At 38.9% G+C, this 26,714-nt stretch overlaps 2 protein-coding genes across 2 annotated transcripts; one reads left to right on the top strand and one right to left on the bottom strand.

Moving 5' to 3' along the window:
- Positions 1 to 5,349: 5,349 nt before the first annotated feature.
- LOC129257094 (uncharacterized) lies at positions 5,350 to 26,151 on the bottom strand. The gene is made up of 8 exons (XM_064097252.1): positions 25,281 to 26,151; positions 23,952 to 24,100; positions 21,978 to 22,465; positions 15,720 to 15,885; positions 15,018 to 15,226; positions 14,257 to 14,370; positions 13,228 to 13,329; positions 5,350 to 12,406 (listed from the first exon to the last, which is right to left on the bottom strand). The coding sequence occupies exons 2-8, from the start codon at positions 24,034 to 24,036 to the stop codon at positions 12,074 to 12,076; spliced, it is 1,497 nt and encodes a 498-aa protein (XP_063953322.1). The 5' UTR covers positions 24,037 to 24,100; positions 25,281 to 26,151; the 3' UTR covers positions 5,350 to 12,073.
- Positions 7,206 to 8,441, top strand: LOC135153436 (uncharacterized). The gene has a single exon (XM_064096000.1). It carries the CDS (start codon positions 7,206 to 7,208, stop codon positions 8,439 to 8,441), a length of 1,236 nt encoding a protein of 411 aa, XP_063952070.1.
- Positions 26,152 to 26,714: the final 563 nt, after the last annotated feature.

Below are 26,714 nucleotides of genomic sequence, written 5' to 3'. Positions count from 1 at the left end.
TGAGAAGCTCATTAAATGATAAATGTGGTTGTAATTTCTTTAAATGCCCTCTGCAAGCTATACAGCTCTTTTTCAATCCTCAATACAGTACACATGTGTCAATTGTATATGTAAAATGAAATTGAAAATTAGAACCAAGCCCAACATAATCACCCTATTCTTTTTTTCTTACATGTACATATATCTACATGTATGTAATTATTTAAGGATGCTACAGGCCCAAAACCACCATTTCGGCACAATTAGAGAATCACAAAAATGCAAAAATAAAGTGAACGAAACAGGATTAATTTTATTAACATTCAAAGTGACATATATATTCATGTTTATAGTTGAAAAATATGAGCACATAATGTTACTTCGTTATTATAGTGTGATAATATCTTTCACGGGATGTAAATTTCCCTCTGTAACATACGTTACCACTATCATTAAATCCCAAATGCTTTTAAATTGGTCACTACAGTCAAGAATTGAGAACATAATAAACCAGGAGTGCAGTAACCATCCGCTGTAATATTTGTAAACATTTTTTCCAGATTATACCATGGCCAATGACCTACCTGAGATACAAACCATAAGCATGTCATATTTTGTTAAACATACTTAATTTTAAATGAGTTTTATTTATATTTGACATCTGAATCTACGACAGAAACTATTTTCATCATTAAGGAGTACCAACGTGCCAGACAATTATTGAGTAACATCAAGGACGCAAGTGATACTGTGTACTTACAATTAAATTCAATGGTTTCCATGTAACGTAAGTTACATATTTAGTAATGTAAGTTACTGATATTATTGCATGTGATATTGTTTTGGTATATATTCATCCATTAATTTGTCATAAATTGTAAGTGAACTTATGTAACACCATGTTCCAGTTAATTGGAGATAAAATTATCAAACACTACATATTTTAAAAACTAAAACTTTCTGACTTGTCAGTGTATAAACTCTACACACGAACAATAATCCATAACCTGTGAGATGTTAAGACAATTTGAGGCACTATACATTATGCAAATAAAATCACGAGAGTAGGGAAAATGCTGTTTCGTTATTTAAGGGATTAGTATGTCATGTTTTACATTTGATTTCAATTGAGAAATTGGTAATGTAGATTTCTCGTTAATTTTATCAGCAGGAAAGTATACGTATCAATTATCTTGTAATTTGTTATCTTCAATGTTTTGAATCCATTAGTACCAGTTGCTTAGGCTGTTTAAACGATTGAATAAAACAACAATTAACTTAATAATGGAACACTCTAGAAAACGGCAATTGCAATATTGTACAAAGAAGTAAAAAATTCCAAACCCTTGCATGGAACAACAAGAAATGGCAACAAATGAGATACTCTGTTATATGTGCTCTCAAACATGAAAAATAACGCCCTATGCACAATATAATATCTATCATGAACTTGCTGAATAAGATTAAGAACTATAGGAAAAGGTAAACAATAAACAAATTTTGTCACTTATAAATCAAGAACACCTCAAGTTGGATGTCAATAGCCTAATAAATAACATCACATTTCTAAGTTTCACAAAATCTAGTAGGATGGATGAAATCCATACGTGTATACTTAGTAGACGTCCTTATTTACATACAAGTAGGCCTAAAGCATTTTAAACATCTTAACCCGTATTAAGAAATTGATGGCAAATATGTGAGAAAAAATATCAGTCGTTAATGCCACATGAATCTGTCTCCTGGATTAATGTTTTGACTTTGTTATAAATGAAATGAAAATCTAATCGATACATTACAAGTTATACAATGTATTAATAACAATGATATGTAATGATAACTTCAGTCTTCAATGCAATTGAATCTATAACACCAGCTGATACTAAATGTTGTTAAATGTTTACTGGGCTCGGATTTATTCTGATTTGTCCTTGTTCATCAAGAAAGCCTTGAAGATATTTTCAATTACATCCTTTTGGTCCAAAGAGAGTGCAAAAAGATGTTTTGAGGAAGCATCACGTTTAGGTTCTTCAATCTGGCAGAAGACTTCTTTCCTCGACACCCATATTTCATCTTTCCTTTGAGGCCATTTGAACTTGTCTTCAAGATGGGTCCCTGAGGACTGTGCCATGAAGCTGATGTGGACGTCTTCCTCGTTGCAATTGATAACCTTGCCGATATACCAACGATTGTCATACACTGCTTCCACCCAGTCATCCGTCTCATATGCTGTTTCTTCAGGTTCTTGTGGAGTGACGTCTACACGAGTTTCTTTTGCTTCCATCACAGCTGCTGGGACACTGATGAGTGAAAAAGCTTTCCATCCCTTGCACATGGTGTTTGTGTTTTCGTCAGCTTTCTCAGCACAGCATTTCACACAGCAACATGATCGCTCTCTCATGAGAAGAGTATCACCAACCTCAACTACTTTGTGAGCTTGAAATGCCCCAGGGACTGATTTCATCGCTGGCCATCTCTCGGCAATGAACTGACTGCTTTCCTCGCATTCTGACTTGGAAACGAAGAAATACTCAATCTTTGATCCAGTGCTCTCCTGCCTTTCTTGGCAAGCCCACGCGTAGAAGTCATGTGCATCTTGAATGTTTGCAACGTTCCTCTTCACTGCATCATCTGCTAGGCACTTAATGGTGCCCCCAATCCCGTCGGAAGGTCCTTTGCCATGTCCCGTCTCGAAGTAGTTCCACTTGGCAGTTGGTCCATCAAACAACTTGGCATGTTCGCACACAACATTGAAGATCGTTTTGTTGCGATACTGTGAAGTTGGACTATCCGTCCAGTAGTATACTTTAGACAATCCTGCAACAAGGTCTTTCAGTCTTGGAACAAGTTGAAAGAGGATTGCCAACACTGTAGATGAGTTGTGTGCCTTTTCATCAGAGACACAGACAAAGCTTTTGTGGATGAGGGTGCCATCATCTCGGAAGTATACCACAATGGGGTGTATTGTAACTCCCTGTTGGCTCCAATATGCACTTCCTCTAGTGGGACACATGAATAATTCTCTGCAAAGTCCATCTGTACAATGCATTCATTTGACGGCAGCATGTTTTTGCACATCGTGAGCGCTTCGAACTGGTTTTTTATGACAAGGATATGCTGACGAAATTTGATCACGTCTTTCTTGAACCGGGAAATGAAGTCTGCTCGGGTCAGTGACACTTGTACAATTTTTGTCTTCTTTGTACCATTAAAGGGGAATCCAGCCTTGGCTATAAAATGTTGTGTTGGGAGGGAGAAAAATAAATTAAACAGAATGGTGAAAGTTTGAAAGAAATCGGACAAGCAATGAGAAAGTTAGAGCTGCTTTAAAATTGAGATCACTAATACTATGTAGATTTCAAATTGGCAACTGGGTAAGTAAATTATGACAAGGGGCAAGGACAACTTTCCCATAAGCCATGTATTTTATTATCAGTGATTTGTGGTTTTCTCTTAAGTACCCATTCCCCTGGGACAGTAATCTAAATATAACCCAGGTAGTATATTTTTTAATGTCCTCATGAAAGAAAAATATAATTTGAAATAAAACTTTTGGGGAAAATGACATTTTAGCCATAATATGTATTGGAGTACATGGAAGAGTAGTCCTTGCCTTACATCACTATGACCTCCCATATGCGGCCAATTTGAAGTCTCCATGGGTATAGTGATTACAAATATTTACAACTTTTAAAAAATCATAACTTTCTTGTTGCTTGTCCAATATTGTTCAAACTTTCACCTATCAACTTGTCTGATTTTTCTTTTCCTTATAGAAACAAGTTTTTATTTGGGTTGGATTCCCCTTTAACTTCGACTCTTGCCCACTCATCGAACTGAATTTGGTCATCTTGTTTGAAGAGTGGACTCATGAATAAATACAGTGGACTCATGAATAAAATAGCGTATCTAACCATGGTAACAGGCGTCAATTTGGCGCACTGTGACAAAAGCGCGCATCAGCATTGGAATTTTTTATACAAGCGACCGATACGCGCTAAATTAAGCGTAATTTATACAGGAAATCTGCATAAACCATGGACTCAACCATGGGTTTTCAAAACCACCTTTGTGAATTTGGGCCTTTGAGTTTGCATAGATCTGCTGTAGTGGGCAAGGTCTCCCTTTTCCGGTACATTCGCTCTTTCAACGAGTGCAGGGCAGAACCAGATATCAAGTCAGCCCACTCCAATTCATACAGGTCTTTAAGTCATTAGCCTCTCTCTTCTTTCTTTGATCTCCAAGCCTGATTGCGATTCCTCGTTTCAGATTACAACACTTAATGAGACTATATCCAATGTGCAGCCCAAGTGACGGTCTTGTCATCATTGGCATTCCACTCATGGTCGCTTCTTCAGCCGCAACACAGAGCCGACGTGTGGCCTCTACTACTACATCAAATATCTTCCCATCTATGCATTGGTTTAGGATGACAGGTTGGTCAATCTCATTTCTTTTAAGAACAAGCCGGGCAAGTTGTCTCATCCTCTGCTCAATGTCGTTCTTTTGTAATTCCCCTTTTATTTCTAGCAAAGTTCCTCCAAAATGTTTTATCTTTTCATTCTCCTTTACCCACATCTTGTTCACGATAACATCCTTCACTCTTGCAACTCTAGGCGACAGGTCTGAATTTCCACCATCCAAAAGCATGCGGCATTCTGCAATGATAGACTTTCCGGCATTTTCATTTTATGATTTTATTATGCTTCCTTGCCTTGATGTGAGCCCACATTTCATGCACATCAATAAACCCAAGACAGTGTACACAGGGCAAGTAATCTTCTGCCACTTTCCTCTTATTTGGTCTGCGCATGACAAATAGCTCTCCTTCTTGTTTATCAAATATGGAAATGTTTTGTTGGAAGTCTCCCAACAAATGGAAGTTTTTCAAAACCAAGCTGTCGTTCCTGTGATGGCAAGGCAAGGAGCTTCGCAACTTCTGGCTCATCTTTATGCTTTACTGCCAAGTGCCTAGGAATTTTGCCAACTTTCTTATCTTCACAACAACCACATTGACAACATAGCAACAACAAGAGAGCAGGATTTCCAACTACCACACAGCCAACATCTACAGCATCAGCAGCAATAATATTAACTGCACCTTGAGATGCAACAGTCACACGCACAACACCAAGAGCAGCAGCATCATCAATAGCAGCAGGAGCTCCAACAACCTCAATGGCAACATCCACAACAGAGCAACACCAACATCAATATTGAATATCAAATGTTCTAATGAGGCAAAAGTTTTCAGACATTCATTTATAAAATGCGCAAAAATTTATTCAGATTAAAGAAAATTATGTTTAAAAAAAACTGTGTAAATTTGAGGATTTTTCCTTTGTGTCTATTGGTATTTATTGAAATAAATTGACATAAATAAAGACATAAATTCTTGAATTATCTTTTTTTATCTACTGCCTCAGTACACATGTCTCATGGGAAGGAAGTATTTGGCGACCTCACCTAATTTCTCCTTGTTTTTACGCACAGTCGCTTACAACTCTCAGTTTATCCATGAATCCTACTAGAACAGCTGAACAGGATAGGGCACAGGGGAGGCTCTTTGAAGTTTCCTCAGAGCCGCCAGCTCGTATCGTTGATTTGGCAAATCCAGTTAATCAATGCCCGCAGGTTCTAGTAGGGTCCATGGTTTATCAGTAGCAGGGTAAGAAACACGTTCTTTAATCTTTATCAGCAAGTTTTAGGCTACTGCTGGACAATAATTTTCAGAGTGAGTTCACAACTCATGTCATGTACATTGTCTGCCATATTTATTTTGTGGTCTCAAACTGTTGTGGCCGTTTTTTAATACAAAACTGTTACATTTGACGGCACAATGTATTTAACAATCAATTGTCCCGGGGGGGGGGGGGCAGTCAAATGTATTGCTGTACACATGCCTGACTAAATTATTTCCAAACACCCCCTAAACGAGTGTTTCTCTGTGTGCAAAATAACCCCTTAAACACGTTTTCCGCTTGCTTCAATTACACATTTTGGCCCCTGAACAAGTTGTTGCCAGAATATGACCCCCAAAACAAGTTTTGTCTACTTGCTAACATTACACTGTAATACGTAGTGTTTAGCTTTTGAACACTTTCTTAAACACTTATCTGTAATACTTTATAAACACATAAACACATTTATTTATTATTGATAAACACTATGATGAACACTTTCAGAAACACTTAAACACGTTCATAAACACACCACCAGAACACGTTCATAAACACTTAAACATGTTTATAAACACTTCACCAGAACACTTTCATAAACACTTAAACACGTTCATGAACACTTCACCAGAACACTTTTATGAACACCACATCTATACACATGTTTAGATTATAAACATCATGTTTAATCTTTAAACACGTCAGTGTATTCATTTTATAAATGGTTTGACACATTTATTGTTAAACACTTTTTTGTAACAGTTTGTAAACGTTTAAACATGTTTATGACTTTAAAAATAAACACTTCTGGTATAAAGTGTTTACAATACAAGAAATGTAAATCTGAAACAGAACATTCCAAAATTGCAAAATCCTTGCAAGCTTTATAAACAGATTATATATATAATATCGATAGTATTTTTGAGATTGGGTGGTCCTTTTCAGGACCAACATATGCCCAAGAAAGAATACATGGTGTACCGTGAAACCTACTTCACTATTCTTCTTCGCCATGGAAACCTTCAGAAATTATATCATTCGTCTCTACGGGGAGCAGACGTTCCAGCACACCAGAAGACTACAGCGGAACAGGATCAAGGAAGCCAGATTTGTCAACCATCTCACCTTTCTCAAAAGGTGCAGGGATTCAGGGGTTATCCCCCGCGGATTGGTGCTCCATGCACCTGTCCGTTCCAGACGAGCGGAGCAGGTTCTTAGACATGCTTCTGAGAGTCTCATCAGAGAGAGGATCAGACACGTCCATAACCAGCTCAGACAACTTCAACCTTTTGTTGAAACATCGGAAGAATACCTAAAGTCAAAGCTCTCGAGCAAGGACTGGGGTAAAATCGATCGTTTCATCAAATCTTCCAGCCACTTCGTTTTTGAGACAACTAAGTCCAAACAAGTGAGGAAGTTTGAGAAACTGATCCGTCCTTCCCGTTTCAACAACGGGCTCAGCATTTGACTTACATCTTACAGCCTCTTGTTGGTCAGGGCGTGCATCACGTGAGAAACTCTAAACATTTCGTTGAGCAGATCTGTCAGATGAACGTCTCTAACAATGACCTCCTCATCAGCTTTGATGTTGAGTCATTGTTCACAAGTGTACCAGTTAAGGATGCTTGCGCCATCATCCTTGAGAGATTGAAATTTGACAGAAATCTCCCTGACAGGACACAGTTGTCTCCTCTAGAGATCCATGACCTGCTTGAGATGTGCCTCAATTCCACCTCTTTCAGATGGAGAGACACATTCTACAGGCAAACGGAAGGGGCTGCCATGGGGTCTCTCCTGTCCCCAGTGGTAGCCAACATGTTCATGGAACATTTCGAGGAGACGGCTCTCCAGTCAGCAACCCACAAACCCAAAGTGTGGCTTAGATATGTGGACGACACTTTTGTGGTTTGGCAACACGGTGCTGAGGAAACTAGCAATTTCTTACAGCACCTCAACTCTCAACACGAGTGTATCAAGTTCACCATGGAAATGGAGAATGAGGGGTCTATCCCCTTTCTTGATACAAAGATTACGAGGACGGCACAGGGATCCCTATCCCATCAGGTTTATCGGAAACCTACTCACACTGATCGTTACTTGAACTATCGTTCATTCCACCACCCATCAGTGCTGAGATCCATCAACAAGACGTTAGTCAAACGAGCGCATGAGGTTAGTGACCAGATCCACCTGAGAGGTGAGCTTGAGCATATCAAACTTGTTTTGAAATGTAACAACTACCCCTCACATAAGATCTGCACTGAGCTTCCCCCCTCGCGGAACCCTCGTGCAGGACAACCCAAGGCGAGAGTCGTTCTTCCATATCTGGGAGCAGCCTCTCACAAAATTCAGAGGATTTTGAGAGAAGCCGACATTGAGGTTCGTCATAGTTCCTCAAATAAGCTTCAATCTGCCCTCACTACACATAAGGACAAGCGCAACTCCAAGGACCTCCCTCGAGTTTACCGAATTCCTTGTGAATGCGGTAAAGTTTACATCGGAGAGACGGGTCGTTCCTTCAACACTCGGATTAAGGAACACAAGGCCCATGGTAGGAGAGACGAGAGGGAAAAATCTGCAATCATCGATCATGCCCATACGCATGATCACCGGATTCTTTGGGATGAGAGTAGACTGGTCACCCGTGTCCCCTACTGGTATCAACGGAGAGTCAGAGAAGCGTTGGAGATTGAGGAACATAACACTGTTCCTCAAGACAGCGGCCTCCAACTCAGCAATATCTGGCTTACCGTTCTAGACAAAGAGGCTAATTTGCCTAATTAGCCTACCCGGACGTTCCACACACGTGTGAGCACTGCAGTGTATGGGCGGAAGTGGTGACTTTTGTCATTCATGCTAATCCTAGCGGGAATAATAACTGACAGCAATTTCCGGGCGTCGCTGGTTTTGCGCGCCCAATTTGTGTGTTGTCACCCACGTCCGCATATGTGGATGTCATGTGACCTATCTAGCCAATCAGAGACATGTACCCTGCGAGATACCGTGCATACGGCACTTCGACAGAGTATATAAGGCCTGCTTTTACAAACTTTGCTCATTCTCCTGAGGACGACAAGAACACACTTGTCGAAACGTCGAGATTGGGTGGTCCTTTTCAGGACCAACATATGCCCAAGAAAGAATACATGGTGTACCGTGAAACCTACTACACTAGATTATATATACATGGTGTGCCAAAACAAAAACTACTTGATCAAAACCAAGATTTTGGCTAATTTTCTTTATGAGTTGACATAATTCTTCACACTTGATTCATGAAAGAAAAAAAAAACATATATAAATGGAATATTGAGAAACATTAAGAAAGGGCACTGCAGGGATGTGAGGTCCACTGTAGGGAAATTTACAATTCAAAATTTTCCTGAGTCGTGAAGTAAAATTTTCTTGAATCTCAGAATTGCTATTGATAGCTCACTGTCGAGATGAATTATAAGTCAACCAACAGAGTTCAAGGCCCATATACTTTTCAATATCTTTTGCTTTAGCAACAGTTAGAAGGTGCCGTGTCATAAACTTTTCCAACTGTTGTAATTCTCCATGTACTGTAAATATCATGGCAATAGCTGTAATGCTGTATGCTGATTGGTTGCCTCCATGGAAGTTACAATAATCGGGAATGTTACAACAATGTCTGGTAAACTTTTATGAAGTTCTCATATTGTGTAACATTTAAAATGATTGTAGAGCGCTTAGATCAATTTGTTTGCTTAAGCCCTATATGAATATTCCATATTGGATTGTACTGTATTGAAATAAATCATTTAAATCAAAATGATTCCAATCATGCATCACACAAGTTATATTACCTTGTTCTTGAATACATGCAAATCAAATTTCATTTGATAATATTAATGAAATGGGGGGAAAAATTCTATATACAAGGGTATTGCAAGGATTTGCATAGTGAGAACATGTGAAAGCCAAAATATGGAAAATCACAATTCAAAATCATTCCAATCACTGACGTGCATCACACAGTATATATTACCTTGTTCTTGAAAACATGAAACTTAAATTTCATTTGATAATATTAATGAAATAGGGAAAAACATTTCAATGTACAAGGGCATTGCAAGGATTAGCATAATGAGAACATTTGAAAGCCAAAATATGGAAAATCACAATTCAAAATTTTCCTTAATGTCTCTGAGCAACACAGTAACTGATAAAAAAACTAGTGCTTTTTTCATCAAAATTTGAATTTTGCCAATGGAAGCATCATTTGCTCCATTTAATTTATTCAAAACAACACTGATCTCTTTATGGCTTTTCTTGCATGTGATGGAAATTAAGCAAATTAAGCTACTTGAAAACATTATACTGGGGATTATCAAAATTTACTCTTGGTACCCTCCAATGAAATGTGTACAAGAGTTTAAAGTTTGCACTTGATTACACTTGGTGCTTGCCCCTTCTAAACTTTACACTATAGTTTGGACCAAGTATTTTGCATACTGGAGAGAACAATGTAGAAAGAACAACTTCAATACTCCTAGAAATTAAATGAGACTTTTGATTATGTGCACATAATACTTTCACTTGCTGATAATGAACATGGGCTTAAATCTTAGTAAGGTTTTGACTTGACCAATTGATTAATCACACTATAAAATACATGTACATTCAATACTGACAATGTAAATCTTTTAAATGCAATATGAATTAGGCATGAAATGTAAAATGCACACAAGGATTTTTAAAAAGGGACCATGAAGTGTCAACAGCTTATAAGCGCTTGTCACACTACAGCGGTTCATTCGTTCCATTTCCATCCCCCTACCCCCATTCCTTTACTGCCGATGTTCGGTGGTTTTCGTCAACAGATGGACATGTGTATGCACAAAACTGTAACTTTCTGTAAAACAGAAACCACCGAACGTTGCTGGAAAAGGAAAAACAAAAACACTGCCATCATCTGTGATATAATTCTTTTCATCCGATGAAAAAAATTCTAACAGATTTACGTCTGTGGAAAAAAAAAACCACGAAAAGGGAACAAATGAGGATCGAATGCACACAGAATGAAGCTGGGTGACTGTAAAGTGTACATGTGTTTTTGGAGAAGCGATCAAATGAGAAGAATGTGGGGGGGGGGGCGTGACTACTATCTTTTTATTGACAAGGTTGTGCCTCAGCTACCCTCCAAATTGCAGTCTGAAGAACTGCCTGCAAGGGCAAAATATAGGGTCTTGAAATGATTGCATAAATGATTGTCTTGTGTGTGTGTGTGTGTGTGTAGGGTGTGTGCATATGTGTGGTAGGTCTGTGTTTTGGGTGTTTTTCGGAGGTTGACCGAGGCACAACCTTGTCAGTCACAAAAGATCCTAGTGCCCCCCCCCCACACATGACTTGGGACCAATTCCTTATTTTCAGGAAGATTCCACACAAATCCTTTATACTGATTAGATGGTAAAATATAGGAATTATTTCCATTCTTTCACTAGCTGCGAATACATCTTCGGATATTCGAGGTTGAAGACATAGTATGCAGCGCTAAGCTGCATGAATTGGTGAGATTTGTAACTTTGCAGTCAATTGTGACCTCATCAGATATGATGAAACATCCAGTCACATCTTCCTCTCAGGTATTACAAAGATGACCAGTTAGTGTGTGATAAACATGTACATTATGCCCACATATGTAGTAACACCCTCCCACAAATCTTAATTCTCCCACCAATGTAGTAATTTGACAAAAAAAATTGCTTCCAACAAATGTAGCAGTTCTTTAATAGTCAAATTTCTCTCACAAATGTAGTAATATTGCATTTGTGGGAGAAATTTGACTAAGAATCACATCATTTGTGGGATGCACTTATACTATGTTTATGAGCTCTACAGGGCCTAGCCTAGCTGGTTTGGTTACTGTTTGTCAGGTATCTGGCCAGAATCCTTATTTTCCCCAATATTAGAAAACCATCGTCTGGCAGATTTTATGTGGTGAACTAGGAGTGAGAGCAAATAATTGAAGGGATTTCCCCATAGGGTAATGTATTATGGGGGGGGGGGGGGGTAAGCGGCACTTTATGACATGAAAGTCTATGGGGGGTTTTCTCGTTTTTTTTTCCATAGCATATATTTGAATATGCTCATTTCGCAATAAGAAGCATGATTTTTTTATGGCCTTTGAACATCGAGAATCACCTGCGGTCAAATATGTATATCTAAGGAAATAAAGCTGTCCGATATAGAGGCGAACTTTCGAAATAGCAATTCTTCCCTGTTTATCAGTGGCTGAGGGCACTTGCCAGATACCATTTCAGAATCATGACCGAAAACCAAAAATCATAAAATCAGTGTATTCAAATGTAAGCTATGGAAAAATAGATGCAAGGATCCGGCAAAGACTGATGTGTTATACAGTGCCACTTCAAAATACCCCAGGCTGTCTAAATCTACTGCATCCCCAACTGCTGTCGGAGGAGAACCTCAAAGTTTCTATACTTGGAACTCTTTTGGCCGTTGTATGGTTCCTTGAGCACATAGCTCTGCACTAGACCCAGCAGCTGCGAATACATCTTCGGATATTCGAGGTTGAAAATGTAGTATGCAGCGATAAGCTGCATGAATGCCTTGGTGAGATTTGTAACTTTGCAATCAATTGTGACCTCATCAGATACGATGAAACATCCAGTCACATCTTCCTCTCCGGTAACAAAGATGACCAGTCGAGGCGGCTCTTTCTTGCCACTTGTCATGTGGGCTTCCACGTCCTCATCAGGAACTTCCTGTAATTATGGATAGAGAGAGAGATTAAAAAACAAAAAGTCTCAAATTCTTAACAAACTGACTTGAAGAATGTTTGATAGCCAAGAATGTGAACTGTCTATTATCCAATGAATAATCTATCATACATTTTAGGTTTGTTCCATTTACCTTAACCTAATTTTGATACCAACTGAGACGATGGGGAAAATGGGGGGTATAGATATCATCAAAAGTGTGCAACATATGCTTGTCAAAACTACCCAGTAAGTCCACCAAGTTTGCGTTTATGTATTCAAATCCAGTTCAAGTTCAAGATGCTTTGTCATTTGGACCTGAATGGGAAAAAAATACATGCATATTTTGAGATTTCGATACTTACACGTATGAATAATAATTAATGGACCTGTTTGAGATAGTCAAACTATTAACTTGGCTTTCATCTCGTGTCAGTCATTTGATCCCACCTCGTTCATAGATTATACCAAGAAACCCAATAATCACTTGTTTATTACATAATAGAAAACTACTGACGTTGTAAGAATATTAAGATAAGAAATCTGCAACATCATCTTAAAAGATAAAACGAATTATTTTTGTGATATTCCACATGAGTGTATAGCCTTTGATCTTGTGACCCAAAAATTTAATGAGGTCATTACCTCTCCAGTAAACGTGCATATTCAGTGTTGTTTAACCCTAACAAAGGTGATCAGTAAATTCACAAAACAAAAATTAGAATAAACAGAATGATACACGTACCAATACCAATGGCCAGCAGGGTGCAGGAGCAGGTTTAATTTCTGTAATGGGGAAAAATATGGGGAAAGAAATCCACACGTACCTTTTTGATTGAGATGACAGCTTCAGTTTTACTCCCTTTTCCCCTGTCAAATGCCGTCTTTTTTTCGATGTACTGGATAAGGGGAAGCAATTCCAGTGGTCCCTGCAGTAGATTGAAACAATAATAGAATTATAATGCTTATGACATATAGAATATGATTCTAAACAATAACACTACCTGCATGCAGGAGACACTACAACACCACTAGACAATGGTAAAGATGGGTTGACTGCATGTGTTGTGAGTCAAACGTGTTTGGTATGTATATAAAAAAGAGAAAACATCATGTTCTTGTGCCATTTCACATTTTTACACACAATTTGTTCAAAGTTGGGTTTTTTTTTTTTCAATATCGTTATAGTTTGCAGCCAAATTTCTTTCAGATTCCATGGATCCCCCCCCAAAAAAAAAAGAGAGAGAGAGAGAAGAAAGAAATAACACTGAGTACAATTTTTAACTCTTTGAAATGGACTCCAACAAGATTCAAACTCACAACTCACAATCTTCAACTTGTTTGGCAGACATTCTACAATACCACTAGTTGGGGGAAAAAGACATAAAAATGAGCTCCATGGGGCACCACCGGAGGAAGGCAATCAATGCATTTGAAACAATTTTCCTAAAGACATTTATGTACATCATTACAGTGAAGTCCCCCCCCCCCCCCCCCCCCGTTTTCTTTTTAACCCCAAAGATGGCTTCCACCAAGTTTGGTTGAGATCTACCCACATGTTCTGGAGAAGATGAAAATATAAAATGGTTTTTGGACAGCGCACTACGGATGATAAATGGGATGTGATAGCAATACCTCACCTGAGTCTTTGACTCAGGTGAGGTTTATAAAACAAATCTACAAGGTATTCCATTCCAACTGAAACCTCAACATTAATGCCATACCAAAATATACCTGGAGTCTGTTGCATACAAATTAAATTTGAAGACAAACGATTTATGCAGTGACTTTTGACATAAATCAGACATAGGGTTTTATGCAACAGGCCTCACCAGACACAAAATAAGTGGGCTTACCTCTTTGCTGCCAGTACTCTTGAGTTCTTCAATGGCTCTCATGAACTTTTGAAGACAAGATTCCAGTTCCTCTAATGAGTCACGTCCTCTTAAGAGCTGAAAGTCATGGAGAATCTAAAATAAAAAAGAAAGAAAACAACAAAATTTATGTTATGTGAACATCTACACAACCACATGGAATGGAGATTAATGCCATGACAAAATAATGTTAGGTTGGCCAAATTACAAAAAAATAACAAGTTCTGAAATTGAAAAAAGTGCCCCTAGCCAGCCAAGCCAGGTATCTGTATATAATTGCTATTAATTAATGATAAAAATTATTCACATCTTTGAAACTACAGGGTTCTCACAAAAAAGAAACGTAGGCGTGACTGAAATAACCCATAAGTAAAACGATAATACCCATATTTGCACAAAATCATTAATTTTAAAGATGCATTATGAACAGCAATTGTGGCTTGCATGTACTATATAGCCTTTGTACTTTGTTTCCATTACTTTTTTAATGTGAATAACGTTTTTTGTGTGGAAAATTACAAAGAATTCACGAGTATCCCCCGAAAAAAAAATGCTCACTTAGCCATCAAAGGATGACTTTTATTTTCAGCAATGCAAATGACGTCGACACTTGCAAGAGTACTGAAGGCCAGCTGCAGCTAATTACCTTTGTCATAATGCAGAAATACATGTAATCCTCAAGTACAAACCTAAGGCCATTTCCCATTTCACATGATTACTTTCTTCAGGTATACTAGTCTTACCATTCTTCCATCACTGTAGCATGGGATTCGCTTCAATATGGGCTCTACTTGGGCATCAGGAAGAGACATTATCCATTTCTGATTCGTTGCAAATGTCTTTTCCAGCAGAAGATGGATATGTCCCAAGCACCTTTTTTTTGCAGGCTTGGTCCACTCTTTTGAAAGTTCCTTGAGACACTGATCTGCACTGTCATCTGTCACAGTGTTTTCTGAAAGAGAGATAGAGTAGGCTAATAATACAGTAATAATATAATTATTTTTATTTATGTAGTCCTTTTCATGAATGATACTCAGATCAAAGTACTTTAATACTGGGGGGATGAAAAGGAAAAAGAAGAAAAAAAAAACGCCCTGAACATTTCTCTGTAACACTAAAACAGCCGGGTCTTTTGGACCCATCTCACAGCCGAGGGGAGGCAGAATCCCCCCCCCCCCCACCAAGATCTCTTGAACAGGGCAAGCAGTCTTAACATAATCTCCTATTTTAGACCCTTAACAGGGATTTTAATATCTTGCATGGTAATGTACACCATATATGAGGATTGCCAATGCTATCCTGTTTTTGATACCCTAAACACGGTAGGTGCATTACATGTATGCGCCAGTGATGAAACAGATATCATTTTTACAAAGTTTTGTGTTTGCTGATGATGTACACTGCTCATTGTGGAGGGGAGAGGGATTGAGAGGAATGAAACCTACCTTGAGCCATTTGAGCACATCGCGCTCGTTTTGCCATTCCAGCCTGATCATTCACATTGGTTCTCTTTACCTTTCCTTGATCTGGTTCTGTTTTTAGATTCGTCTTCTTTTTCTGTTGCCATCTGATATGCCGTATTTTCTGACTGAGACATTTTGTGAAGAAGGACTATAACATAAGAGAAATTGAAGAAAAAACAAGTGGGTGAAGATATCTTATTGGGTATTATTTACAGGTCATGAAAGGAGGCCTACACCAATTTCAGTCAAATCTATGACTTGAAGGTTATTGTAGTAATTGAAATGACGACCATGGTCGTTGTTCCTTGGTCTAAACATCCTGAGAATTCAATTATCTGATATGTGAACGCTGATTTAGGCTTAACAATAATTTTTAATAATTGAGTAACCCAATTATTGCCCCAAAATGGAAGCTTTGGGGAAAGGTAGCTTTGGTTGAAAGTGTTGTAAAAATGCCTTGAACGCCATATACAATTTTGTTTTAGGTCACGAAATAAAGTTTATATCATTTTCTTTGTGTTGGATATCTTTGGGTTCGTTGTTCACAAAATAGTCAGAGCCGATTCTCATACATGTTCATGTCTTCATGTTTATTCGCAGAGTGACTGTCACATGTATACGCAATACACATATCATTGTGAGAGTATGGAAAGCCAACTGATATCATATCTAACAGATCTCCCCCACAGCAAATTTAAAGTTACCTCAACTTTGCAACTGTTTTATATGTGCATGTACATACCATATACCGATGTTTATGCCAACAATAAACAATCTTGTCACTCCAAAACAATTGTTAACTAATACAACAACAATAAAACTGAGCATGTATTACAAATCCCATGTAATAACTAACCCTTTTAAAAATTACTGTACTCTATAAAATACAACTGTCAAGATTTCAAAATCTTGCCAAAATAAAGCTTATGCCTGTTTTTTTTTCTCTGTAAATGTATACATAATTCATGATGTCTATTGATCCAAATAAAATTACATACCAAATAATTATGTATGTTCGGTTGTGTTCTGTAAAAAAAAACTGTAAATGTGAAAACTGATATATTTATAACACGACATTGTAAATCCATGTTATTCACCAAGTAATGTTACATTCAAACAAAATAAACTTGACACATGTTCTTAACTCTAACACATGTTAATCAAATTTTGACTAAGTTTGTATAAAACACAAAACTAGATCCTTCTCTATCCAAAAAAAAAACATACTTATATTGACATGGAATATGGCTTAGTATCCAATATCTCTGCAATCTGTTGGAAACTTAAAAACATCAAACTTTAACCTGAAATGACTTCATACCAAAAATATAACAAAACTCTTTCTGTATAACCTTAGAGATTAAGCCTGGAGCTTTTCTCTTCCTCTGGGATCTCCTAAGTTCTTGAGGTTTTTCCCTATCTACTACAACATCCTCTGATACAACAGGTAAGTCTTGCGAAACTGAATCACCCTGGACCGTTTCAATGTGACAATCTTGAGAACTAGTTATTTCTCCTAACCTACTTGGACTTGATTCAGGAACTGACCTACTTTGTACTGGTATGTCTGAACCAAAATCTTGTCTTGACTCATTCTGATCTAACTCAACCTCGTTCTCTAGTCTTGGAAGTAACTGATCTACATGTCTCCTCCAAATACCTGATTGAACTTGTACCTTATACATTAGTGGACCCTCTCTATCTACAATGACACCTGGTACCCACTTATGTTTTCCTACATAGTCCCTAACAAGTACTGAGTCTCCTACTGCAAACTTGCGTAGTTTGTCTACTGAACTATGTTTATCTCTGTACTGTGCTTGCTGATGCAATCGGTCTGCATATCTACGCTCTACATTTGGACGTAAATTATCCAACCGTATACGAAGTTGTCTCTTCATAAATAGAACAGCCGGTGCTTCACCTGTGACTGCATGTCTAGCATTCCGATAAGCCAGCAAAAATCTGTCAAGTTGGGCTTGTGGTGATCCTCCATCGGATCTTGCAGCGCGTAGTGCTTGTTTCAATGTCTGTACGAAGCGCTCTGCTTGACCATTCGTGCTAGGATGATATGGTGCACTTCGCTTGTGTACAATACCATTCTTGTCTACAAACTCTTTGAATTCCGATGAGGTGAACTGACTTCCGTTATCAGTTACCATGATTTGCGGTAATCCGTATCTCGAAAATACGCGTCTGAGTACATCAATAGTGCGCTCCGAAGTAGTACTCGGCATGATAAATACCTCGGGCCATTTTGAATACGCATCCACTAGGACCATGTATGTACGACCTTCAAATGGTCCTGCGAAATCAATATGGATTCTTTCCATCGGCTTGGACGCTGGAATCCATGGGTGTAGTAACGTTTGTGGTGGTTGGTTTTGTACGACCTGACATGTACTACATTGTTTTGTGCATTCTTCAATGTGTACATCGATCTGCGGCCACCATACGTAACTACGTGCAAGCGATTTCATCTTAACAACTCCAAGATGTCCACTGTGTAATTCTTCCATGATTGCGCGGTGACTCTTGACAGGAATAATGATACGCGTTCCCCACATCAGTATGCCTTGTTCTAGGGTAATTTCCAGTCTGCGCCTGAAGAAGGGTTGCAGCTCCCTTTCTTCTACGGACACCTGTTTTGGCCATCCATCCAATGTATATCTGATGACCTTTGACAACACTGGATCTTTTCGGGTTGTGTTACGCAATGCTTCGTGCGATGTGGGTAGTATATCCACATGACGGACCGAGACAATCTCTGGTTCACGACCTTCCGGTTTCGCATCTTTGTCGGGTAGTCTTGAAAGACAATCCGCATTCGCATTTGCGCTTGAAGTGCGATACTTGATCGTATAGTCAAATCCTGCAAGATACATTGCCCACCTTTGCATTCGTTCAGCGGCTAAAGCTGGTAGGCTTTTGTATGGGCCTAGCAATGCTGTAAGCGGCTTATTATCCGTGATAAGCGTAAATTTACGTCCGTACACAAACATGTAGAATTTACGTAACGCGAATACAATTGCCAAAGCCTCTCTCTCAATTTGCGGATATTTCCTTTCCGTCTTTGTAAGTGATCTAGAAGCAAATTGTATTGGCCTCTCCTCACCATTTGGTAATATGTGAGACAAAACTGCGCCGATACCTATTGGACTTGCGTCGGACGCAATCGAAATGGGCAATTCCGGATCATAATGTACCAGAAAACCTGCTTCTCGCATCAATCTCTTTGACCTAATGAAAGCTTTCTCGGCTTCCTCATGCCATTCAAACTTACGATCAGATTTCAACAAATCCGTTAACGGTGCTATCTCATGAGCTAGATTAGGCACATACTTTCGGTAGTAATTAAGTAACCCTAAATAGGACCTTAACTGTGACACATCTTCTGGTCTAGGAAGATTATCTATTTTCTGTACTTTCTCTTCTACAGTATGTACTCCATTTGCATCTATGACATGACCTAAGAACTCTACTGATGGCTGAGCAAACTTACATTTCATTTTCCTCAATGTAAGGTTACGCTCTTCAAGGCGTGTGAGAACCTTATCCAAATTGGCATGATGCTCTTCAACAGTACGTCCAGTTACCAATATGTCATCTAAGTATACTTGTACCCCAGGTATCCCCTGTAGTACCTGTTCAATAGCACTCTGCCAAATAGCTGGTGCACTAGTAATACCAAATACCAGGCGATTCTGTTGAAATAACCCCTTATGTGTAGATATTACTAGGAACTTCTTAGACTCTTCATCCAACTCTAACTGGTTGTAAGCATGTGCTAGATCTACGGTAGAAAATATCACACCTCCACCTAGATTTGCCAATATGTTCTCTACATTGATATTGGGGGGCTGAACTGGATCCAAAACTGGATTCACTGTAGTTTTGTAATTTCCACATATGCGGACAGACCCATCCTTCTTTGGAACTGCTACGATTCCAGTACTCCATTCACTATGATCAATAGCAGTCAAAACCCCACACTTCTGTAATCTTTCCAATTCTTCTTCTACCTTATCTCTCATTGCAAAAGGTACCTTATATGGCCTTGTAGTTACTGGTTTAGCATCATCTTTTACTGAAATGTGCGCTCTTGCTTTTGTGAGCTTACCTAGTCTATCTTCAAACAATCTATTATGCTTATTCAGGACTCTATCCAGCTCACCAACATGATGAACCTGACTATGATCATGATTACTGCTTACCCTGGATATCAGAGACTTCCAATTCAGTGGTACTATTGATAACCAATCTCTCCCAAATAGCAAATACTCTGTATGTTCTACCACATACAAACTCAGTTTACCCTGGTACTTTCCATGTGTGACCTCTACATGAACTTTCCCAACTGGTTTGACTGTTTGGTTTGTGATAAAACTCACCAAAGACTTTTCTGACTCATGCATCTTCACATGTGATAGATGTTTCTCATAGTATGACAATGGTATCATGCTCACATTTGACCCTGTATCAAGTTCCATATGTGTGACTTTACCTTCAATGACAACAGGAACTATAATTGGATCACTCTCTGAACCTGTACTTGGCCTAACCTTTGACTTACTAATAACGTCTAACTTGAACAATGTGTGATCATATTCCACACTGCATTCCTCACTACTACTACTGGAATCATGTAAAACTCTAGCTTCCTTCCTAGCATTACTGTTAGACATAGGTTTCCTGTTTTCATGCATCTTATGTACATCACTGCAATTATTTATCTTCGTTTGACCTTTACTCTTGTGACTCATCTTAGATTTACAGTCTGAGTGTTCTGTTTGTTTCATTTCATTCTTGCCCTTGGCTCGACACTTCCTTTCGATGTGTCCTTTCTTTTTACAGTATCTGCACGTTTCGGACTTGAACCAACACTCCTCTGGTGTATGGTGTCGACCACAACGATAACATTCTTGCTTTCGCCTGCTACCTTTCTGACCAGACTGCTGTTTACCGCGAACTGCATGAACACTGGACTTGGTGCAACCTGAAGAGCCATCTGAACGCATCGCCCGGACCTCCCCCGCAGCTGTTTGTTTCGATAGGGTGAAGTCCACAGCCTGCTGAAACGTCATGTTAGGGGTCTCAGTAGCCTTTTCCATAAGTTTCAGTGAAGTAGACTCATCATTCAAACCACTGATAAAGCGGTCTCGTAGCTGCTCATCAAGTTTATCAGCATACTCACAATGTAGGCTAAGATGTTTCAACTGTACAACGTAATCACTCGTGCTCTCACCCGGTGCCTGATCACGTCTAATAAACTTGCGCCTTTCAGCTACGGTGACTGGTGTACGTTTGAAATGCTTTCGCAATATTTGCTTCAACTGCACATATGACTTGTCACTTGGTTTTGCCGGTGATACCAAATCACGAACAATCCCGTAGTAGCGAGCCCCGATAGCGTTCAATAGCAGCGCCACTACTCTCTTGTCACCCCCGCGATCCACTGTGGTCGCGCTCTCATTCACTGACTGTGCGTCAGGTACTGTCAAGCCACTCGCTATCAGATACAATTCGAAACGTTCTAGATAACAATCTAAGTCCTCCGATTCATCATACCTGATGCAATTGTTAGGCAAAACCTGCCCTGAAACCGACTCTGCAGTGGCCTGCATCGTTGCTCTGCTATCCTGCGTCTACAAAACACACATCTCGTCGCCAATTGTTGGATATCTTTGGGTTCGTTGTTCACAAAATAGTCAGAGCCGATTCTCATACATGTTCATGTCTTCATGTTTATTCGCAGAGTGACTGTCACATGTATACGCAATACACATATCATTGTGAGAGTATGGAAAGCCAACTGATATCATATCTAACACTTTGAATTATGGAATTGTCATTTTTCATTTCCTCGTGTATATGGGGAAAATTCTTTCAAATCAGTATCTTTGAAGATAAAATTTCCACCCCGTGACCACAACTCATCATTACCTTCAAGTTCTGTGTTAGATTTCATTGTTCGTGTTACCTCTCTAAACTGTACTCTAACTTCAGCACTCACACTGAAAATATCTGAATGTGATAGTGCAGACATTGTTGGCAAGTTTAGACAGCTAATACTGACACCAAAGGGTAGGATCTTGATACCAGCCCAGCTCCATATTTGGCTTCATTAGCCCTAATCCATAAGTAGTTAGGAGCTGTAACCTTGGAAAATGGAGCTGAGCTGGTATCGAGATCCTACCTACAAATAACCTCAAATCGCCCAATGCAGGCATGGATACATACCCACTGGTGTTCCCCTTCACATCGTATTGTAGGGTACTGCGAGTATATTTTCTGCCCAATCTTGGCATGCTCGGTGGAGGAGTTGATGGTTGGAAATTCTGTAATATGGTAATTGGCAGCTTCTGAGATCAGTTCTTTCCAAATCACATACTCCTTGCCAATCTCTAGGTGTCGTAGTACTCGTTGGCTGAAAGGTGGTAGTGGCGTTCCTGCAGTAATCCGCCGTTCAGTGTCATTAGCTTTTTGTGAACTTTGTTCAATTTCTTGGAGTCTGAAGTTATCGCTATCTCCTCCTGCTGCTGCACCTGTCAAATGTAGATTTTCCACTCTTTGCTCTGCTTCACCCCTCAATTCCCAGTGCTCTCCCTCCTCTAAAACCATCAAGGTAGAATTGCTACAATCCAGCAGAACCTCGTCGTCGTCGATTTCAGTGTCATCCTCCTCCAGCACGATTCCCTCAATTCCTGCCTTCCCAAGCTTCACTTTAGCTAAGGACACAAATTAAAGAAAATTCACTTGAGATATTAACTATCGTAAATTGCTTTTGCCAGGTTTAAATGCCATTAATGTCCATAATATTGATCACAAAACTTGTGTGTTTCATAAAAACTGAGGTAAAACATCATTTCAAATGGAACTAGAAATATAGCTGAAGGTGATTAATACCACCATCAAACAATCTATTATCACCTTACCTCACTTTCTTGGCCATAATATGCTGTTACTATAGCAATGCACCTTCCACCGCTGTTGATGTGTCTTGCACATTTACACCTTAAGACCTATATTTGTCCTTAAGTTTATGAAGACTGCTCGAAAACTGAGGAAGTAGTTTGCTCTGCAAGATTTGGGACTAACCAACCGACTGACCGACCACACACTGATTCCTATGTACCCCCTTCAAACTTTGTTTGGCGAGTTCATAATTCACTGAAAATAAGTATTCTTAATTTTGGTGTCTGTTGCTTTGGGGCAATTCCATGATTAGTAATGGTGTACATTTCAAACAGGGTTTCATGTTCTCATCAGTATCAAGAAGAAAATAGCATATTTAGCCAAATGCAAGCTCTCACATGTATCTTAGGTACATTAGTTGCTCTACCTGTATTCATATTTGTGGGTGTTTGTCTTCAAACTAATGTAGAGCTCCCAACCACATGAGAATGAAAAAAGTAATATTGAGGTTGAAAACAGTAATTTCATGTGGAATAGAGCAATTTCAACTTTATTACGTTGAAGAGTACACAAACTGGTTGAGAAAAAAGTAGTTTGATAAAAAAATGAAATTTGATTAAAAAACAAGTATTTTGCACTAGTTGAAGTTGAATATTGAAAAAAGAGTAATAAATACTACATAAAAAAGTAATATTTTGTCGCTCAGCTAATGGAGTAGACAGAAATCTGGGCAGTAACGTTTTGAAAAAGAGGACATGAAATTTGAATTGTTCTAAGACATGGAATATTAATACAAAATCAGTTTGTGTCATGATTTGAAGAAGCGGAGAATATCATCAATTGCTCTTGCACACTTTTTGATACAGTACTTCCTCACTTAATTCCCTAAATTTCAATTGACATCAATTTCATGAATATTAGCTCACTGGTTGCTGTGCAACGGCCGTTGGAAATTGGTGGCCATGCCAATTATTGCCACAACAATGAGGGGGAAAAGCCGGCCATATAGCACAAGAACCACTGGACCGGTTTCGCTGAAATCCGCTATGTGGGTTTAGAAAAATGCGATATATTCAAGCCACATACCAAAAATGATAGGAAACTTAGAAGTTGGGATTTAAAAGTATTTTGATCGAGTGATTTGGTATGGGCTGCATGACCCTTTTGATAAAAATGTTATCACAACAAAAATGAAACTGTAACATGGAACATAAAACATTATATACACATGACATAATTCATGCATGGAACTGAACCATCACTGGTGGACTGGTGGTTATCAACAAGAAGAAAAAATACCTTTTTCGCAGAGTTCTTCATATGTGTTCGCCACAGCCATCTTTTTTTCAAGGCGGTTGGCACTCCACAGCTTGAATACTGGCATGCTGCAGTTATACAGTGTAATGTTCTAAATCTGCTTGACTAGCCTTTAATGGCAGAATGTAGTTCTGTGCAGAATAAAAAAGAAATCCTGTATTTACATATGTTTACAAACAGACTGATTTTCAATCCAAATTTCATTAATAATACATAGACTCCAAATGTGCATAAGAATTTGAGCAGCAATATTACATCAATTTCATCAGTTTTCCTTCCACATGATACTAATAAATTACTATCATAATATTCTACAAGATGATTTTTTTTCCTGTTGAATTTGATTTTGTTGATCTATTATGATTCTAATTATAGAGAGGGTGTTCAAAGTCACCCCAAGGTGGGGTGAGTGGTGACTTTGAACAACGTGCAAAAATGGACCCATGCTTTAATACTTCACACTTGAGAAGTATCAATCAAAACTGTACACGTGAAAGAGTGTACCATAGACCGTATTTTAGAAACAAAATAACTGAGCTTCTAGCGGATTATAAAACCTTTATTTTCACAAATCCAGTGTTCAAAGTCACCCCGTCACGGTATAACGTAGTTTTTTTACAGTAAGATATTTTGATGGGCTTTTCTCTTTAACACAATATTTTACTGATTGAATGAAAGTATGCCTTTGTATAGTTATTTGATCTCAAACCTACATTGTATTTATAAACATTTACCCCTAATTTGTACATATCGGCCTTACTGTCTTACACTGTATGTTTAGAAATGAAACGAAATTTAGGAATAGAGCTAAGCAAAACAAAATGCTGCTCATGTTGTCAGCAACTTCTCAAAGGCTTTTACAAGTGTAAGTATACTTGTTCATGACACATATGTCACCATGATGTTTATGCACGCTCAGGGGCCATTTGGAAAATAGCTTTGCATATGGTACAATCCGGTACTCACGAGTTGGTTCAAGGATATATGACAAGACATGGGTGTCAAAGCATTGAATATGCATGCACTTCACTATGAACATTGTATTTCCTTCAAAGAGGAAAATGCCTTCAACAAGTCCGAACTGTGGCATGTCATCTTGGTAAGCCAAAACCAGACAGCAACCACATATGTAGTCATGACCCAAAATCACAACATTGTTTGTCCCGTACACACGGAAGTTCTCGTCCATTTCATGACCAAGGATATCGGTCATGGACGCAACAAGGTGAGGAAATGCTTCTTGGAAGACAACAGTAATTATTATAAAATCTTATCATTAGATAGTTGAATTAAATAATTTGATAAACTTACTTGACACAGCTTGAGACATTTCACCAACTGCTCCATAAGATCCCTACTGTCATCTTTCAGCTGAAGAGTTTGGGCATCCTGATGTTGCTTTGTATATTTTCTGCCGCTAAGAACAGCACAGATTGCCCATCTGTTTCTTACTAAACGCTCCAGCATGTAGACCGAATTCCATCTAGTTAGACACGACACAATTAATCTGTTCACCTCGAGATCCATGCTTGCTTGCTTCGATTCTAATGTCTTAGTAGCGACAGTGGAACGGCGGAAGTGACTGACAAGTCTGTTTACAGCACCAACGAGAGCAGTTACCCTTAGCATTGAAATCCCCTTGTTCACACTCAACTGAAGAGAGTGAGCAGCACATTGTACATTACACGAATGTGCCTCGTTTTCGCAGCGTTGTCATTGGACCACTCCGCAAACTTTGTCTAAAATGTTCCTTTCGTTGGCGACGAGGGACAGCCGATTTGGGAGAGCTTCAGCCGTGTGACGCTGAGCCCCACTGTCATCCTCTGGGAGATGTTGAACCGGCGAGGTGTCCAAAACTTGAGAAATAAGTTTGTCATTTTGGGAGAAATAACATGTCACCGTCATATAGCCCTCCATAATGCAACTCGTCCAACAGTCTGTTGTCAAGGCAACGTCTGATGCCTCTTCCAGTTGTGTCATCAGATTATCTTTCTCTATATTGTACACAGTCTTAATGGCAGCAGACATTGTTTTGCGACATGGCACTTGATACCCTGGTTCCAGATATCCCATCAAACTCCTGAATCCCTGGTTTTCAATGATGCTTATTGGTAGGCCATCTGTTGTGCTCATCTCCCCGATTAATGATCTGATCCTGTTACTTCTAGATTCAGAGCAGCCGTGTCTGCGAGTGAACAAAGTTATAATTCTTGACTGGTAGATGGACTAGATGCGGGTGTATTGGCTATTTTGTGTACCGCTTGTGTCAATGCTAAGCACTGGTACTTCCTCCTTTATAGCTGAGTGTTTTGTTACACAGCTTACATTTTACTCTATCTGACCCCTCCCCTTTCAAAAACGAGTCACAAACAATACATGGCATGATGCGTTAGTGATGAACTCTTCATGAAAGAATGAAGAGCACGAGTCACGACAGAAATCTTTAGACCTTTAGCAAATAATTGGACAGTACAGTTCTGGCGTTTTCTCCCGTGTGGTGTTATTATTTTCAATGATGACTTGTGAAAGTGTACTGTTCGTCATTAATAGGGCGTTAATAGCACATGATAATGCTATAGGGAGTCGGCGACAGATTGCAAGATAACGTCAGTTATCTCTATAACCTTCTCTCAGGAGGGTAGGCCTGGTAGACACACAATGAATTAAATGTAGACCGATCTATAGTACAATCGAAGCAGATATGATGTATTTTGAACAGCGCCACCTTGTGGTTACATGCATACT

Source organism: Lytechinus pictus, chromosome 3 (genome assembly GCF_037042905.1).
Source record: "Lytechinus pictus isolate F3 Inbred chromosome 3, Lp3.0, whole genome shotgun sequence".
In the NCBI taxonomy this organism is placed as follows: Eukaryota; Metazoa; Echinodermata; class Echinoidea; order Temnopleuroida; family Toxopneustidae; genus Lytechinus; species Lytechinus pictus.
This window is presented reverse-complemented; position numbering and strand designations above follow the sequence as displayed.

Bases quoted from the DNA above. Each gene is read 5' to 3' on its own strand.
- LOC129257094 (XM_064097252.1), bottom strand. From the start codon at position 24,036: ATGCCAGTATTCAAGCTGTGGAGTGCCAACCGCCTTGAAAAAAAGATG. The intron at 22,466-23,951 runs GTATTTTTTCTT...TTGTGTCCTTAG, and splicing joins TGAAGAACTCTGCGAAAAAG to CTAAAGTGAAGCTTGGGAAG. The intron at 14,371-15,017 runs GTAAGACTAGTA...TTTTTATTTTAG, and splicing joins GCTACAGTGATGGAAGAATG to ATTCTCCATGACTTTCAGCT.
- LOC135153436 (XM_064096000.1), top strand. From the start codon at position 7,206: ATGAACGTCTCTAACAATGACCTCCTCATCAGCTTTGATGTTGAGTCA.